General features: G+C 41.8%; 1 protein-coding gene across 1 annotated transcript; it reads left to right on the top strand.

Annotated features, from left to right (window-relative positions):
- The first annotated feature begins 168 nt into the window (after nucleotides 1-168).
- LOC145592725 (ras-related protein Rab2BV-like) lies at nucleotides 169-13,375 on the top strand. The gene is made up of 2 exons (XM_081649232.1): nucleotides 169-451; nucleotides 12,643-13,375. The coding sequence occupies exons 1-2, from the start codon at nucleotides 287-289 to the stop codon at nucleotides 13,117-13,119; spliced, it is 642 nt and encodes a 213-aa protein (XP_081505358.1). The 5' UTR covers nucleotides 169-286; the 3' UTR covers nucleotides 13,120-13,375.
- The last annotated feature ends 5,519 nt before the right edge of the window (nucleotides 13,376-18,894 follow it).

An 18,894-nucleotide genomic window follows, 5' to 3' on the forward strand; every position in this document is an offset into this window, starting at 1 on the left:
TCTTTTGCCAACAATGCTCTCATATGATCCCTTAATTCATTTGCCAATTTATTCACTTTATTGTAATTTTCTTTTTTATTGAGTGATTTATGTGCAAATCATTTCTTCAACCCTCAAAATTTCTAAAGCTCCTAAATTAGATAAGTTCAAAAAATCGTTATGAGTTGTATAAGTGTTATTTACCCTCCATTTTATTCTTCTTTTTCTCCAAAGAAAATATCTTAAACATGTATATTTGATCAAATAGATATATTGTTTTATTGAAAGTTACTTATTTTTATAATCAATGGCTTATAAAGTTGATCATGAATATGATTATCTATTCAAGATTGTCTTGATTGGAGATTCAGGTGTTGGTAAATCCAATATTCTGTCAAGGTTTACGAGAAATGAGTTTTGCTTGGAATCCAAGTCAACAATTGGAGTTGAATTTGCTACAAGAACGTTACAGGTGAGTGTATCAAATGTTTCACGCAATGTTTTATGTAATCAAATCATCTATCTTATCGTCAATTTATGTATAAGTATATCGTTATTGCATGCCATATATATCAGTGTATGCGTATATCAGGGATATTACGTTTATGGGTGTTTGGGTCCAATTTAGTCCAATTGGGCCTAGTCATTAAATGATCCAATTACAAGCCCAAGGTCAAGGTTCAACTCTCCAATTATGCTAAAGTCAAGATCAGTCCACAAGGCAAGTCAATTGGGCCAAGACCCACTTCTCCCATATATGCCAAGGTATAAAAGCCATCAATATTACATTTGTACACACAAGTTTTACATACACAAAAAGCCTCAAGCAATTAATTCTCTTGCATAACTTTCCCTCTACACATTGTACTGACTTTAGCATCGGAGGGGCCTTCCTCGGCAACACCCCCGAGGCTAGTTTACGTGTGTTTGCTGTGCAGGAAATCCTCGGCACAACATCACTTGGACCGAGCCCAGTCTTCACCACTTCATCGGACCTTCAGCAAGGTCCCATAATTGTTTTCACCCGAAACAATTTGTCGCCGTCTGTGGGGAAGACTTTCAAAAAATCTTTAAGCCAATATCAATCGTTCTACCTCAATCTTAGTTCCAATGGCTAAGAATCGCAAGAACAAAAACGGCGGTGCTTCTCCTCCGAGAAAGCGCCGAAAATCACTAGGAGGGGGTCCCTTGGAACGCCCCACTTCTAGCCTGTCTCCTCCTCGGGATAGGAGCCCCTTCGCGGGACCCGACTCTCATGAGGAGCCTAGGGAGAGATCCGAATCTCCTATCATCCAGTCCAATCATCCACCGAGCCCGCCTCGGTCAAATGAGGACAACCGGTCCAGTCAAAGGACCCAATCTCATGCCCGGAGCCAATCCCGGAGCATTCGCACCTACTCTCGCTCTCAGCCGAGGACACCCTTGACAGGGCCCAACTCGGAGGAGGTAATGAGAGCCTTAGCGGTCCTCATGGAAGCCATGAAGGCCCAGAACATGCCACCTCCACGCGACCGAACCCCTCTGCAAACCAGAAACCAGCGGAGGAGCCTCGGCCAGGAGGGGGGAAACTCTCCTCTTTCAAGGAGCTCGACGAATGGGATGAGGATACCTGGAGAACCGAGAGGGAGAGAAACAGGAACTCTCACTTCTTCAGGGAGTCTTCCACTCAGCTCACTACGAGCAGAACCCATAAGAGCAGCAGTTCAGCCTCTTGGCCAGAAACTGCTCGCCGAAGCGTTCACGACCGTCTCGGCGATAGGGAACGGAGCGTGCACAACCGCCTTTCCTACCCTGCAGCCGAGGCCCAGACCTCCCAGCCAGGGACGAAAACCACTTCTACCTCTCTGAGAGGGCGGAGCGCGGTCCCTTCGGCTGGGAATAAGGGCAAGGCCGTAATGCTGCCCTCCAGTTCTCCATTCGAGCAATGGATACTGGAATCTCATGTGCCGACGGTTAAAATCCCGTCGCACATTACTTATGATGGAACTTCGGATCTGAAGGACCATATTGCCTCATATGAGGCTCACATGCATCTCTGCCCCAGGTCCGAGGCGACTTGGTGCAAGTATTTTCCAACCACTCTCAAGGGGGTCGCGCAAGCGTGGATCTCCAAGGGAGTTAAAGAAGGCTCAATTAATGGGTGGGACGATCTGTCCTCCAAGTTCAAGAGCAAGTTTTCCACGGCAAATCGCCGAGAGAAGACTACTGCAGAGCTCATGGGACTGCAACAAGGTGAGGCCGAGAGCCTCCGAGACTATCTGACTCGCTTCAGCAACGAGTCATCCAGCATTTCTCAGCTGGACCAAGGGCTGGCAGTTTTCGCCCTTCAGCACGGCCTCAGGATTGGGCCGTTCTCTGACTTCATGGTCATGAATTCACCCAGGACCTTGGAGGAGGCATTGAATGCTTCGGATAAATTCATCCGAGCTGAAGAGTGGAACAAAGCAAAAGCCCAACCTCAATCTGGGGGAGGGAAACAAAAACAAGCACCCTCGTCTGAAGGCCAAGGCCAGAAGGCAAAGGGAAAGGCGAAAGCCTCGGAACAATCTTCGGCCAACGAGTCGAAGAAAGAAAAATCCACCCTTTCGCGGGCAGATACGAATCATACACTCCGCTCTCTCTTCCGCGCGCTAAGATCTACAGTGTGACGAAGGAGGAGCAGAGTTACAGAAAGCCGAGACCACTCCCCGAGTGGTATCAGCGAAAAAATAAGAATCAGTGGTGTGAGTTCCATGAATCACCGAGACACAACACTGAGGAGTGTATCCAGCTGAAGGACCAAATCGAGGACATGGTCCGGAAGGGATACTTGAAAAAATATATCGCGGATCACCGCGAGAAGAAAGAGGCTGAGAAGTCCGAAAAAGACTCTCGGCAAGAAATCGACTTCCCCCGAAAGAACAACAAAACTGCGGAAGGAAAATTCCCCCCAATCCATGTTATCTCGGGAGGAACATGCTCTCGGAGGGAACACAAGCGTCACCTCAGGGCTCTGACCCACCAGGTGAATCATGCTGATATTCAGCCACCCCAGTCACCGGTGCCGAACATGACGTTCACAGCCGCTGACTGCCGGGGGGTGACATACCCTCACGAGGACCCGTTGGTGATCATCGCCACGGTGGCCAACCACGACGTCAGCAAAGTTCTAGTTGACGATGGTAGCGGAGCAAACATTTTGTTCCGAAAGGCCTATGATCAAATCAAGCTGAAGCCCAAGCACCTTACGCCGGTATCCTACCCAGTATCCGGATTCAATGGGGCTTCAACTTATCCTGATGGGAAGGTTCTACTTCCTGTCACCATCGGCTGTGACGAAGCAGCTAGGAATGTCATGACCGAATTTTTGGTCATCGACGCTCCTTCAGTGTACAACGTGATTTTGGGGAGACCCATAATTCACGAGATCCAAGGGGTTGTCTCAACTTATCATCAGCTGATGATCTACGTTTCAGACGCCGGCTTCCCCGAAAGGATCTTGGGCAGCCAAAAGGAAGCCCGAAAGTGCAACTACCTCAAGCCATCCACTAGTCGCCCAGACGACGACGATGAGGATGAGGAGGAGAAAGAAAAAGAAAGAGAGCCGAGCACAAAGAAGCCGAAAGGTCTAAGTGCTTCGGCCCAAGGTTCTGTACCCAAAGAAAAAGGGTCAGAAAAAGAAAAGGCTAGTTCTTCATCTGAGCCGAAAGACTCAGAGAGCCAGCCAAAGAAGAGAAAGTCTGGGACGCCTGCTGATATAGACAGCAGGCCAGATTGTGAAGAGTCCGGTCCATCAACAATGGACCTGGACCAGCAGACTGAAACGGTCGAGTTGACCGAAGGAGATGTTGAGAAATGTGTAACAATCGGGAGGGACCTCGATCCGAACACCCGTTGTGAACTTATTCAACTCCTTCGGGACAACAGGGATGTGTTTGCTTTCTCGGCAGCTGATATGCCTGGGATAAGTCCAGACCTCATCTCCCATAAGCTTAACGTCGACCCAACGTGTCGGCCAGTTAAGCAAAAGAAGCGGAATTACTCCGCAAATAAGAACCGAGACATCGCAGCCGAGGTCAAAAAATTGCTGGACGCAGGCTTCATCGAGCCTTGTCAATATCCAGAATGGCTGGCAAATGTGGTGATGGTTCAGAAGGCCAATGGTACCTGGAGAATGTGCGTTGACTTCACGGACCTAAATAAGGCTTGTCCGAAGGATTTCTATGCCTTGCCGAGAATCGATCAGCTAGTCGACTCGACAAGTGGCCACGCCTTGCTTAGTTTCATGGACGCGTTCTCGGGGTATCATCAGATCTTCATGCACCCCGACGACCGAGCAAAGACGGCATTCGTCACGAACGCCGGGGTGTACAATTACAAAATGATGCCCTTCGGATTGAAAAATGCGGGGGCGACATATCAAAGGCTGGTGGATCAGGTTTTCGCCGATCAAAAAGGCCGAAACATGGAAGTTTATGTTGACGATTCAATCGTCAAAAGCAAAAAATCTGAAGACCATGTTAAGGACCTGGCTGAAACCTTCGCCACCTTTAGAAAGCATCAAATGAAGCTGAATCCGAAGAAGTGTGTCTTCGGCGTGAAGTCAGGGAAATTCCTTGGATTCATGGTCAGCAAGAGGGGGATTGACGCCAATCCCTCCAAAGTCAAAGTAGCTCTTGATCTTCCTGAGCCGAAAACAAAGAGGGACGTTCAGCGGCTCACTGGAAGAATGGCAGCCCTCTCGAGGTTCATTTCCAGAGCTTCGGACAAGGGACTACCTTTCTTCAAAGCCTTGAAACTCCCAAAAACAAAAGAGCTCGTTTGGGAAGAAGAGCAAAAAGAGGCCTTCAAGCAGCTTCGGGAGCATCTGGCTCAACTCCCAACTCTGGCTAGTCTAGTGGAGGGGGAAACTTTGTATCTGTACGTAGCTGTTAGCCCAGCTACCATCAGTGCAGTGCTGCTGAGGGAAGAAAATAAAATTCAGCAACCGATCTACTTCGTCAGTCACACTCTGACGGATGCCGAGACTCGTTACCCTCTACTCGAAAAAGTTGCCTTTACAGTACTGGTAGCTGCTCGGAAGTTGAGGCCCTACTTTGATTGCCATCAGATAGTGGTCTTAACTGATCCGCCGCTGGAAAAAGTTCTCGGCAAAGTTGAAAAATCCGGTAGGCTGGCCAAGTGGGCTTTCGAGCTCACTGAATTCAGCATCAGCTACCAGCTGAGAGCAGCCATCAAGGCTCAAGCTCTAGCGGACTTCTTGGCCGAATGCTCGTACCAAGAAACGTTAGACGATGAAAAGAAAATCTGGACCGTGTTTACGGATGGATCCTCCACCGTAAATGGTTCGGGGGCAGGGGTAGTGATAACCTCTCCCGAAGGCAAATCCTTTGAGTATGCACTCAAATTTTCTTTCAAGGCTTCGAATAACGAAGCTGAATATGAAGCAGCAATCGCGGGCCTAGAACTGTGCATCTTTTTAGAAGCCGAGCATGTCTGTCTGAAAACAGACTCTCAGGTAGTTGCATATCAGATCGGTGGCAGCTACGAGGCCAAAAAGCCCTCCATGATAACTTATCTTGCCAAGTTCAAATCAGTAATTGCAAAGCTGAGAACCTTTGAAGTGCAGCTGATCCCAAGGGGTCAGAATGCTCAAGCCGACGCACTCTCCAAACTTGCCAGTTCAACTCTCACCGAGCTGAACAGATTTGTATATGTGGAAGTGCGCCGAGAAAGAAGTGTCGACGAATCACCTGAAGTGTGCTGCGCCGACCCAGAGCCCAGCTGGATGGACCCCATCCTAGCTTTCAAGCTTCAGGGAGAAATTCCCGAAGACGGAATTTTGGCCTCCAAGCTGAAGAGAACTAGCTCAAGGTTCATCGTCTTCAGAGGAGAGCTTCTGAAAAAGTCCTTCTCAGCCCCACTGCTGAAATGCGTGGGACCAACAGATGCAGATTACATCCTTCGGGAAATTCACCTCGGCATCTGTGGAAACCACATTGGGGGAAGGACCCTAGCCCATAAGGCATTGAGGGCCGGATATTACTGGCCCACCATGATCTCAGACGCTAAGGAGCTGGTTCGAAAATGCGAAAAATGCCAAAAATTCGCACCAGTCATCCATCAGCCGGCTAGAGACCTTCAGCCGATCCTAAATCCGCTTCCATTTGCCCAATGGGGGCTGGATATTTTGGGACCCTTTCCAGATGCACCTTACCAAAAAAGATGGTTAATAGTCGGCATAGACTATTTCAGCAAATGGATTGAGGCTAAAGCAGCTTCGAACATCACAGAGCAAACTGTCAGGAAATTTATCTGGCAGAACATTATCACTCGCTTCGGTATTCCGAAGGTCTTTGTCTTCGATCATGGGAGGCAATTTGATAATTTACCGCTGAGGCGGTACACAGACCAGTTCGGCATCAAATTGGCATATTCAGCAGTTTGTCATCCACAAAGTAATGGCCAAGCCGAATCTGCAAATAAACAAATCCTCAACGCTTTGAAGAAAAGGGTTGAAGATCAAAAGTCCAAGTGGATAGAGGAACTTCCAGGAACCTTCTGGTCACTTCGGACAATTGAAAAAGAGGCAACGGGCTATTCACCCTTTGAGCTGGTGTATGGTGCCGAAGCCGTCCTTCCAGTGGAAATCGGTGCTGAAAGTTTAAGAGTGCACCACTTCTCGGCTGAGAACGAGCAACTTATGAAGGAATCTCTTGATTTTCTTGACGAAGTGAGAGACTCAGCCCGAGACAGAATGACTGCTTACAAGCAGAGAATCAGCAAATTTTACAACCGAAGGGTCCATGCAAGGCCTCTCAAAATTGGAGACCTTGTCCTTCGGAATGCTGCTGCAGTTCAGAAAGGCCGAATCCATGGGAAACTCTCAGCTGCATGGGAGGGACCTTATGAAATTTATGATGAGCTTCAGCCAGGGACATACAGACTTCGTCAGTTAGATGGAACTGAGCTGAAAAATCACTGGAATGCTGATGTACTTAAGAAATATCATGTGTAAACCCTTCGGGGCAGAGCAATCTTTGTAAGTACATTTTGAGTTAATAATTAAAGGCTTCAGAGCCACCATTTCTATTATTTTTGCAACTTTTTATTCTTTTAAGTTTTCTTCATTCTATCTACTCTTTAAGGGTTTTTATTCAGCCTCGTCTGAAACCTTCGCCTTCGGGTAACTGGGTTTCAGATTGCTGACAAACTCGTCTTTTTAAAGAACTCTGGTCTTTCAGCTGAAGTTAAACTTCAGTAAGACTTGTTCTCTAAAGACAAGAGTCCATGGACAAGTCGGGGATATTGCCTTAGCTGAGCCTCGTATCCCAGACAGCCATTATCTGAAACATTGCCTTCAGTTGGCCTTGTGTTTCAGATATCCATTTTTAAAGATAGACAGAAAACCAAGGATAGCAGCAACTATTAGAAATTTTTTTTTATTCAGCCTCGTCTGAAACCTTCGCCTTCGGGTAACTGGGTTCCAGATTGCTGACAAGCTCGTCTTTTTAAAGAACTCTGGTCTTTCAGCTGAAGTTAAACTTCAGTAAGACTTGTTCTCCAAAGACATGAATCCATGGACAAGTCTGGGATATTGCCTTAACTGAGCCTTGTATCCCAGAAAGCCATTATCTGAAACATTGCCTTCAGTTGGCCTTGTGTTTCAGATATCCATTTTTAAAGATAGACAGAAACTCAACTCAGTAATCTAAAGACCTGAGTCTTCAGATTACTAAGGGGGGCAAGAAGCACTATCAGTGCAAGTTTATCTTCAGCAGAATTCTTCGAGCTGAAAGCTTTGTACTTAGCAAATTTTTGCGGAAATTTCTCAAGTTCAGAAACAGTAAAGAATTCAAAATAAGACAAAGCAATTGAAGAAAAATGCATCAGATAAAGCTCAAATGCTCAGAAAACGAGCTACAAAGTTAAGACTATTCAAAGGACATAATGAAATATCGGCAGCCGCCCACAAGCGGAAAAATACAGCTGCCGAAGTACATACAAAAACAGATAAAGCAGTTTGTACATCAAGGCAACCTGAAGCAAAAAACAAGGCAAAAAAATTTCAGAAGCGGCAAGTCTAAGGTTGAGCACATGATGAACCGCAAGATTCTGAAGACGACTGTCCGAGTTCCTATGCTTCAGCCCGAGGATCAGACTGATCAGCAGTGCTGGGTCCCATGGTGGCTTCAGCTCCAGCAGCAGATGAAGCAGGCTGTGCACCCTGCTGAGCCTCCCTTTCCCGCTGTTCGGCTTCAAGTTCCCTCCTCTCTTCTTCTTCTTCGGCTTCTTCAGCCGCAAGGATCTCAGCTTCAACAGGAGTGGGGAACTTCATATGGGGATCTTTTGGATCCTGGACCCATTCAGCACACTGGGACCAGTCCAGCTTCGGCTCAGCATGAAGACAGAGTCTTCGGCACACTCTGAACCCATTCTTGAAACCCATATCATACTCCTCTTAAGTATAGATACGGACCTTGAGCAGGGCTTCAGCGTCTGCCAGCTTCTTCTGTACCTCCTCCAAGTCCTTCTTGGATTGGTCCAGCTCTTCAGCGAGCTTGGAGGAAGCATCCTTCTACTCGTTCAGCTCTTGCTGAACCTTTGAAGCTTCAGTCTTCACTTGGGTCAGCTCATCATCTTTGACCCTTAGCTGATCCTCAGCCTCTTGAAGCTTGGCTTTCTCAGCTTCAGCATTAGTAGCAGCCTCTGAGAGTTGGACATTTTGAGCTTGAAGCTTTTCTTCAGCAGCCATTCTACTGGCTTCCAAAGCTTCTAATTTTTGTTGCACCTCAGCCTGTGCAGCAGCTCCTTCTCGAATTCGGCTCTCAATGGCAGCCTTGAACTTGGAGATGTCCACTCCCAGATGATCCCGAAGGAAGTTTTCCCCTTCTATTAATGGGGGAAAAACCTCCTTCTCCATTGCAGCTCAGAAGGTTTGGAGGGCTTCAACAACCTTTTTCTCGAATAATTCCCCCTCCTTCTGCTTCTCCACAGCTGCTGCTTGCTTCAGCTGAGCAAGCTTCAGCTCCTCGACTGCCACCTTTCTCGCATGTTCGGCGGCGTCGATCCTGTCTTGCAGGGAGTCTATCAGCTCTACAGTGAGAGTCTGATTGTGCACAAACTGGAAACAGAGGCACAACTCAGTAAAAAAAAAAAAAAAACTAAACTGAAGAGCTGAATTGAAAAATAAAAACAAGGATAAGGATTTACCTGCATCATTAGCAGTTGATTCGACCTTACAGGGTCTGGAACTGATCTGCTGGATTCGCCCATCCCAGCAGTGGCCTTCAGCGACCAGATCCTCGCCCTATCTACTTCGGTTAAGCCAGCGAAATTGCCGAAGTAGGCTGCAGCACCTTCTCGGTTCTGGCCCCAAATGAGGTCCCAGATGTGATCTGGAATTGGAATTCGGGGGGCCGAGAAACCCATCTCTCCAGAATGCAGCGTCTGGAATGAAGGGAAGGAAGACTTAGGAGCTTCTTGAACCTTATAGGGCTCAGCATCTTCTTCTTCAGGAGCCTTCTCTTCCTTCTCAGCAGAATCAATGATTATGACCTCTGCTTCTTCTTCAGGGTTAAGGACGAAAGCCTCAACCTCCCTGGCAATATCAGCTGAGAAACCCTCAGCAACGGGCTTCACAACACTTTCGGCATTGTGCTCAGCAGCACTCTCCTGAACCTTTTCCTCCTCTAGAACCCCTCCCTTGGGATCGGGAGTTTTCTGGTCCACCTCCATCTCAGGAGGTGGTGGAGGGGACTTCGGCGGAGACTGGGGTGGTGGCTGAGGAACCCTCGGCGATCCACCACCTTCCTCAGGTTCTCTTATGCTTATGCCGACAGACATCGACCTCGTCTGGAAGTCGTGAGGGTCGATGATGGCAATCCGTCTTCTCCTTTTTCGAAGGGGCTGTTCGTCCATTTCTGAGTCTTCGGATTCCTCTTGGACTTGATCTTCGGGACGAACAGGAGCTTTCCTTTCTCTTCGTCTTTTGGTCTCTTCAGACTGCAAAAGACAGGGGGGCAGGAAGAACGTGAGTAAAAAAAAAAAAAAAAAAAAGAAATTCTGAAGCCTGAAAAGCTAAGTATTACTCACCGAGGTCTTCAGCAAAGCCTCGTCTTCTACTTCAGCTGCCCTTGCTGCTGCTTCTTCTTCAGCAGCCCTGGAGGACCCTTCTCCTCCTTCCAAAGCTTCAGCAGCTCGTGCAACCTCTTCGGCAGTACGAGCAGCTTCGAGTTCCTCGTCCAGCAACTGGCTCCAAGGATCTCTCTTCTTCCACCAGGGTTTCTGCCGCTGATAGAGGGCAGAAGCTTCTATCTGAAAGTGAGTTGAGTCCAAGTGAACATCGCGATCTTTGGACTCAGTAATGGAAGGGGCTCGGTTTAGGATTGTCCTTCCTTGGTCAACGCCGAGACGTTCGTAGTCAACCTTGGCAGTGATTTCGTTCAGCACTGAGCATAGAAAATAAGCACAAGTCAGTTCAGCAACATCAAAACGCTGAATAAATTATAAATGCGAAAGCAAAAAGATAAAAATAAAAGGCTTCGGCCCCAGCCGAAATAGCTTACCATCTCTAAACTTTCGGCTGAGGCCGACAGCAGCAAGCATATGCTCCTGAAAGATGTAATGGTTATCAGGGAGCCAAGTTGCCGGAATGGTCTTCAGACGACCTCTCCCCCTTGGGTTATCAGCCTTCCCAAAAATGTTGGCATGATCGAGATTACGATCTCCTTGGCCATCGTTTTCTAAAGGGCCCAAGCTGAGCATTTCTGGGTCAGGGATGGAGAGGTATCGGGGAGCGCTGAAGACGAAAGGATGGTCTGGATCTGTGGGCGCCCTAACTCAGATCCACTGGCCTCTCCACTCCTTATCCGAAGAATCATTCGGCCACATTGTCAGATAACCAGGCCGAGACTCAATCCGAAACCACCCAGGACCATGGTCCCCATGTCCACTCTGGATATTCGGTACCAGCTTATGGATCTTCTTAAAGCAGTGCAAGTTGGGGATTTATTTCATGAACTTGCAGACCCATAAGTATGTCATCACCCTTCGGATGCTGACAGGAGTTAGCTGACACAGGGAGATCCTGTAATGTATCAGCAGATCTCGGACAAATAAGTCCAAAGGGAACCTCAGCCCATACTGAAGCTGTCTTGTGTACACCCCCACGTATCCTGGGGGTGGACGATGGATTCTGTCTGACGCAGCGGGCATTCTGCACCAATACCCATCAGCTTCCATGATGCCATAATGCAGCTCAATCTGTTCAGCAACCGATACACATCGACATGCTTTACCCACCAAGGGTAGGGGCAGTTCTTTATCATGGCTGAGGCTACTTCAGCGTCCTCCCATTCCTGATATCCGGGGAGAACATCCCAAAGATCGGCGGGAACCTCTTCGTTTCGCCCAGAAACGCTCGGTTCCTCCGTTCCTTCAGGAGGCGCCGATGAAATTGGGGTCGCCCTAATTCCTTCATTAGGGTCAGACCCCACTCTTTGTCCGTTCCAGGTCCCAGTCCTGTTCCTGGGATCGGGGAATTGCCTTGCCCTTCTTGGAGCACGGGCCCTACCTCTAACTCCTCTCACCATTGTTGAGTTTCGAAGAAAAAGTCGAAAAAGGGGAAAGAGTTCGAATTCGAAGAAAATCAAACAAAATCAAAGGAAATTACCTTATTTTGAAGCGGAATTTGCCGATCTATGAGTTCAGAATGACGAATTTCAGTTTCTAAGCTTAATTCTCGGGGATTCAAGGAAGTTTTGATGCGGATTCAAGGGTTTTGCGCAAGTCGGAGTTCGTGTTTGTGAAGAAGTAAGGAGAGAGAGAACGGTTCTCTTGCTTATATTTCCAGAAATGGGAATTCTGGGAGTCCGCGCCCTTAATTTCTCTTAAATACCTCACTAAGTAACCGTTAAACACATCTCCTCTTGATTAACCACCCATTATCCGTCCAACTTCCATAAACTATCCATCCAGCCGCCGTTATTTCATTAATTGCGGTTTAAATTCGAATTTTTTGGATTAATTAAATCATTTACTTCCCTCCTTTTTTCTGGTTAATTAAACCTGACCCGTCATTCTTCCAAATCGGGTCTGGGGGGCAAGTTGTTTGGGTCCAATTTAGTCCAATTGGGCCTAGTCATTAAATGATCCAATTACAAGCCCAAGGTCAAGGTTCAACTCTCCAATTATGCTAAAGTCAAGATCAGTCCACAAGGCAAGTCAATTGGGCCAAGGCCCACTTCTCCCATATATGCCAAGGTATAAAAGCCATCAATATTACATTTGTACACACAAGTTTTACATACACAAAAAGCCTCAAGCAATTAATTCTCTTGCATAGCTTTCCCTCTACACATTGTACTGACTTTAGCATCGGAGGGGCCTTCCTCGGCAACACCCCCGAGGCTAGTTTACGTGTGTTTGCTGTGCAGGAAATCCTCGGCCCAACATCACTTGGACCGAGCCCAGTCTTCACCACTTCATCGGACCTTCGGCAAGGTCCCATTGTTTTCACCCGAAACAATGGGTATATTAGTATATCCGTATATGAAATACCTTTAAACTATGTGTGTACTTGTTGTCGTATAATATTAATTACGGTTTGTACATAAAATCTAGACAAGTAAAATAAAACTACCCTGTGTAAAATTGAAGGTATAATTATTAGTGTAAGTGCAGATAGAAGGCAAAGTGGTGAAAGCACAAATATGGGACACAGCAGGGCAAGAAAGGTACAGAGCCATAACAAGTGCATACTACAGGGGAGCTGTAGGAGCCCTGTTAGTGTACGACTTAACCAAGAAGCAAAGCTTCGACAACGTTAACCGGTGGCTTCATGAACTACGTGACCACGCAGATTCCAACATCGTGATAATGTTAGTTGGCAACAAGTCCGATCTTAAGCATCTGAGGGGGGTTTCCGAGCAGGAAGGGCAGTTCTTAGCCGAGAGGGAAGAACTCGTTTTCCTCGAAACATCAGCCTTAGACTCAACCAATGTTGAGAAGGCTTTTCAAACAATTCTCTTAGATATTTACCAAGTTATTAGCAAGAAATCTTTAGCTGCTCAACAAGCTTCTGGTTCTTTACCTCAAGGCACCAACATTAATGTTGGGGTTAATAATAATTTTAACAAGAAACCATGTTGTTCCAACTGATACATTTTTTTTTTCTTATTTATTTATTTATTTTCTGTTATTTTTTCCCTCTTATGATGTAATTTTAATTTTCAGGAGAGTGTTGAGTGAAATTTGTTGTAAGGGAAGTTATTGAAAGGAACTTTATTAGTACCACAAAGACATAAGTAGTGTTGCTTGATAGTGATAAATTGTACAAGAATAACAAATCTTGAATTATTTGCAAGCTAGTTTGTCAGTTATTGTAATAATTAATTGTGTTCCTCCCTTTGCTTTTTTTTACATATGATATTGTTAGATTTGTTACACTTGTATTTTCATAATATAAACTTTATATATTTTTTTTAACTATTCATAATTAGAGTTATTGATATAGTATATAAACTGATCCGAGAATGAATGACCAATTTAAGTTTTTGATTGAAGTGTTACTCATATATGGTATCAAGAGCCGTGACAAGGGTCAAGGGGTCATTAGTTCAAATCTCATCCACACCTCCTTTTAAATTATTACGTAAAAAACTCTATAAAATACAAATGAAATGATCCGTAAAGAACAAAGCGAGTATACTTTAAAATAAAAAAGTAGGGAATATAAAATAATAGTACTCCGCGTGTGAAATAGTGAATACATATTTTTGGATAATAACCACAAGTTGAAACATGGGCATGGGCTATCTAGTCCCCCTCGAATCAATCTTTACAGTAGTATTCCTACCAGAAACCTATCTAGCCGTTGGTAACTCGCATATTCACAAAAACAATCTGTTTCATCCAATCCATTTCGGAGACAACATGGTTCAATTGTTACACCATTGATATTCTGAGGGGGTTATTTTGTAATAATACAACCTTTAAGGGGTGTTCATTTTAAACAAGACTAAATTGAATTTTCGGTGAATTTTGAGGTTAGGAAAGGAGAGGGGATGAATTTTTGGTGGTGGGGATGGAGAAGGGGGGAATATCCCCTCCCCTTCTCCCACCTCAAAACCCATCGAAAACTCGATTTTGTCTTATTCAAAATAAACACTCCCTAAAGGTTGTATTATTACAAAATAATCGAAAATGTTGTATTATTAAAAAAGAATGGGCCAAAGGTTGTTCAAACCTTTTTGTTCATAAAATTGGCCTTTTAGTATAATAACTTCTTTTAGAAACGAACAAACAATTATATTGTGTGACCACATTATGTCACTGTGAGTGGAGAAAAGGGCGATGAAGATCGAACTCCCAAAGATGCCATTAAACTGATCGAATAAAGCTATCTTGGCATGCTTTTCAGTAACATATAAGCTAACTTACTTTTCGTTTCAACTTATAAACTTAGATGTTGATGAGAGGAATAATTATTAGGGTAAAACCGACTCGTTTTTTCTAAAAATTTAATAATTTGCAATTTTTATTTTGACCTAGCTTCTATATAAATCACATTTAAAATATTTTCAATAATCATAACTTATTTATACCTTTTAACCAAATAAACTTTTAGCTTCTTTCAAATTTTAGTTACCATTGCAACAATACTTGAGATTTTGGCATTTGATTGATGCTAATTTCTCTACATGTTAGCAATGATGTACATATGTTGTTTTTGTAAAACTTCTTTTGGCATGGGATATAGAATGACTTTTCCATGTTAACTATTGAGTATGTCGTGGCTCGTGCTCTAATGTATTTACACATTATCTAATTATTCGAAAAGAAATTAAACGGATTAGTCCTAATTAAATATGTAGTACTTTAATTTGTCTGTCAATATAGATTTTCACATTACTATTTGAAATAATAATATCGACATGACCCATTATCATAGTTTTGAGATCATATTCCTTGAGATCAGAATAATATATTAGCTTCTCTGGATTAACACGAATCCATTCAAGGGAGCAAGCTAAGCTAGATTGATTGATTGAATAATAGGCAAGAAAGGGTAGGTTAATTAATATACATACTAGCTTAGCTTAGTACCACAAATAAGAAAAAATTTAGTATCACTAGTGGTTTTACCATATTCAACTTCCAGACCCCTCATTCCATTTGATTCAAAATTCATGATCACATCTCAATTAAGTAGGAGTAATAGTTATTTGCCTATCTTTACAAAAAAAAAAAAAAATCATTAATTCTCCAATTAGCAACCAATAATTTGTCAATTTGGTATAATGCTTAGTACACGACATATCGTATCTAATTTTCAACCGCATAATATGGATTAAAAACGGGTTTAGACAGAATATATCATCTTGTTTAATTGTAAAAAGTAAAGCTAAAAAAGCATCTAGGAAAGCATGATATATAATTAGTTATAAGTCTTATAACCATATAATATGGGTAGAATACATGCTGATTTCTGGAATACTAAAGCAAACGTTACAAAAGGGTTTATATAGGAGGTTAAATGTTACACATGCAAATTAAAGCAAAATGAAGGAATATATTTTTTTTTCCTTTTGACAGTAGGATTTAAAAGAATTCATATCGAAATTCAAAGTAATTAAAAATAAAATAAAATAATAAAGACCAATGTTTGGATAATGCATGGAATCATATATACATATCCATATTGGATTATATGTGACATTAGTTTTGTGCCCGTGCGATGTCCGGGTTGTTTATTAATTTTTAATTTACATGTCAAATTTCAAAATATATCAATAAAATTAATTAGCTATTGATGTGCTTTTGTGACGATTTGCTATCTAGTACTCTAATAACCATGTAATGACATAAAAAAATAAAAAAAAACAAAAAATAATTTAAATAAAAAAAATATTCAAAGCCCGTTGGGTTGATCCGAACCCAAAACTTTGGACAAGGGTTGAACATTTCTTGGTCCGTAACCTAAAGTGACCTGATCCAAGATGACTCATGACCCGACCCTTATTGATAGGTCTACATAATAATAAAATTATATTAGATTGTGAAGTACTGTATATTATTTTAACCAATTAGTATATATATTATAAATGGATGTTTTACGTTTTGAACTACTTTTTTCGCACCAAAAATTATTATGATACTACGTATTAAAAATGAATTTATATAATAATTTTTAAGAATTATAATCTAAAATATTTTTTGAATAAAATCATAATTCAATTTGTACATCTGAAATGTTTGTATTTTATCGAAAATAAAACTCTAAATTAATATTTTTATCCAAAAGTTCTATCCAAATGAGATTGAAAATAGAATTTTAAACTAATTTTTTATTTATTTATTTTTTATTATTTTTTATCTTATTAAGTCTATCTAAATCTATCCAACGTGGCATAACACTTGGCGAAAAGTAAGATCGCCAAGTGTTACTGTCTCGTGGCCTGACTAAAAGTTTAGCTTTATATATTATTATATGATATGATTTATTGAAATTTATTATTTAATTTATATATATGAAATGTAGGAATTTTATCGAAAATAAAATTTTAACCAGACTTTTATCAAAAATAGAACTCTAAAGTAACTTTTTAATCTTATAAAATCTATCTAATTTTTTATTCTACATGTCAAATTAATATTAATTGTTGCCTACGTGTCATGACACTTGGCGAAAAGTTAAAACCCCAAGTGTCGTTTTCTCGTGGGCTGGATAAAAGTTTAGCTTTATATATTTTAGTTATATGATTAGCAAATTATTCTAATTCTTCCTTATCAAATCAAGGATAATTTAGAAGAGGATTAAGGTTAAGATATGCAAAAGGACTTAATAAGTTTATACGGAGAGCAAAAGATTATATTACATTTTAATGTTTAGGAGGATTTGATCGATACATTGTAGAAAGGCATAAAGAGTGATCGATATGAATGAGATTCGTAATTAGGTCTTAGTATAGATACAACTAGAGGTGGTTATTGGACAAGGTAACCCAATGATAATAGGGTCAGGGCCAAGCTTATAGGGTTTTTAATGGACAGGGCTATTAATAGACAGGGCCCTTATTGGGTAGGGTCCATATAGGGCCAACATGTTTTTCCAATTTAGTTGATAAAGAAAATACATAATGTAAAAATAATTATATAGATTAATTTGTATTCATATGTATTTAATAATGGCTTTGTCCAATATTTATTTTAATTGATATTTTGTAGGGCCGCCCATTATCGACCCGCGATCCGCATTGGCCCGACCCTATATTGACCCTATAAAATGTGACCCTCTTTGACCCTGACCCGCACTGACCCTAACCCGACCCGCCCAATAACCAGGTCTAGATACAACCTTATAAGATATTAACAAAGTTGGTATCAACATTTGATAGGTTCTTAATAGTACGTAGTGCATGCTAGATGCAATTATTTCTACGTATACATACCGTACACCTACACCCATATGTATCAAAGAAAAATGTACATTCAAAACAACACTCTTTTATTAAGAGGACAAAGTTATACTTTTGTACTTCATACTTCCTCTTCTTTCTTTTATTTTTTTATTTTTTTATTTTTTTAATTATTATTATTATTATTAATTTTTTTAGTTTAATACAAAGTATATTTTCACTTGCAATTTTGGTTGGAATTGAATTATTATTGAAAACTCTCTTAAAATGACAAGATATAAAGTATGTACAGTACATTCTAAATCAGGAAATTAAAGTGCATACACCATGTACTTCATATATAGCATATTTACTATTTAGCCACAATTTTTTTTTTTTTTTTTTTTTTTTTTTTTTTTTTTTTTTTTTGTAGGAAACTTTTAGCCACTTAATTATAGATGTGTAAATGTACTTGGCCACTTAAAAGTCAACTTATTTATGTAATATAATAAGGCCAATAAGGGGTCATGAAACATGTTATGTATTATTCACTCCTAATTTCAAGACGTACACTTAATATTGTGGTTGCAATCATGTATAAAATTTCCACTAAAACTTGTTAATGGTCAATATATATATCAAATCCTCGTTGACGTTTACTTATCATGTTATCAAGCAACCAAGTTTGACCTCACATTTGCAATTTGCTGCGCACCACCCCAAGGCCCCAACCTCTACGGCTCCACCTTAAGAACCAATTCAATTTTTTAAAAATGTGTGTTTTTTTAAAAAAATTATTATTAATAATTTTAAAGGTAACTAATGCTCTCACTATGAGTAGTTTATGACTATGGCACACTCCGATCGATCCATTGAATGTAGTCACGTTATATAATACTTGCTTATCTACCAATTGCGGCCTTGCGGGTGTGATGAGTCAACTTATATTATGAGGTATAGTATTGGTATATTAGATGCAAGAAATACCAATTGGTTATTGGTGTAGTGGTGATTGAGACTGGATTTGGTATGGAGAATTCGTATTCGATTCGATCCCACGCAACAACAATTAGAAGGGGACTGGAACTTAACCACTTAGAACTAATCTCTGAATTCAGATTAGCCCAATGATTGAACCGGGTACGTGGAACATAAAAATAAATAAATAAATAAATAAATTAGATGCAAGAAATTAAAGATTAAAGAAATCAATAAACAAGAATAATGATTTAACGTTTTCTCTAAAACAATGAATTAGTTATATCAACGGACAGGTGAGGGGAGAGTTTTACAGATTTGATAGGAACCCTAAAGGAGTTTATATATAGTCCCAACCCCCCCCCCCCCCCCCCCCCCAAAAAAAAAAAAAAGACCTAAATAGACTCTAAAACAAAAAAAATTATAGACCACATAACATATACTGTAATAAGTTTTGGGAGTATTGCCCCAAAAACCCCCTCGGTGGCCATGTTGTGCCCTTGAGCTTGTCCCAAACGACATTTCATCTATTAAGGGTACGGTGTCTTGTTATTTTGTT

The sequence above is a fragment of the Chenopodium album genome, chromosome 18, assembly GCF_948465745.1.
Source record: "Chenopodium album chromosome 18, dcCheAlbu1.1, whole genome shotgun sequence".
Classification (NCBI taxonomy): domain Eukaryota; kingdom Viridiplantae; phylum Streptophyta; class Magnoliopsida; order Caryophyllales; family Amaranthaceae; genus Chenopodium; species Chenopodium album.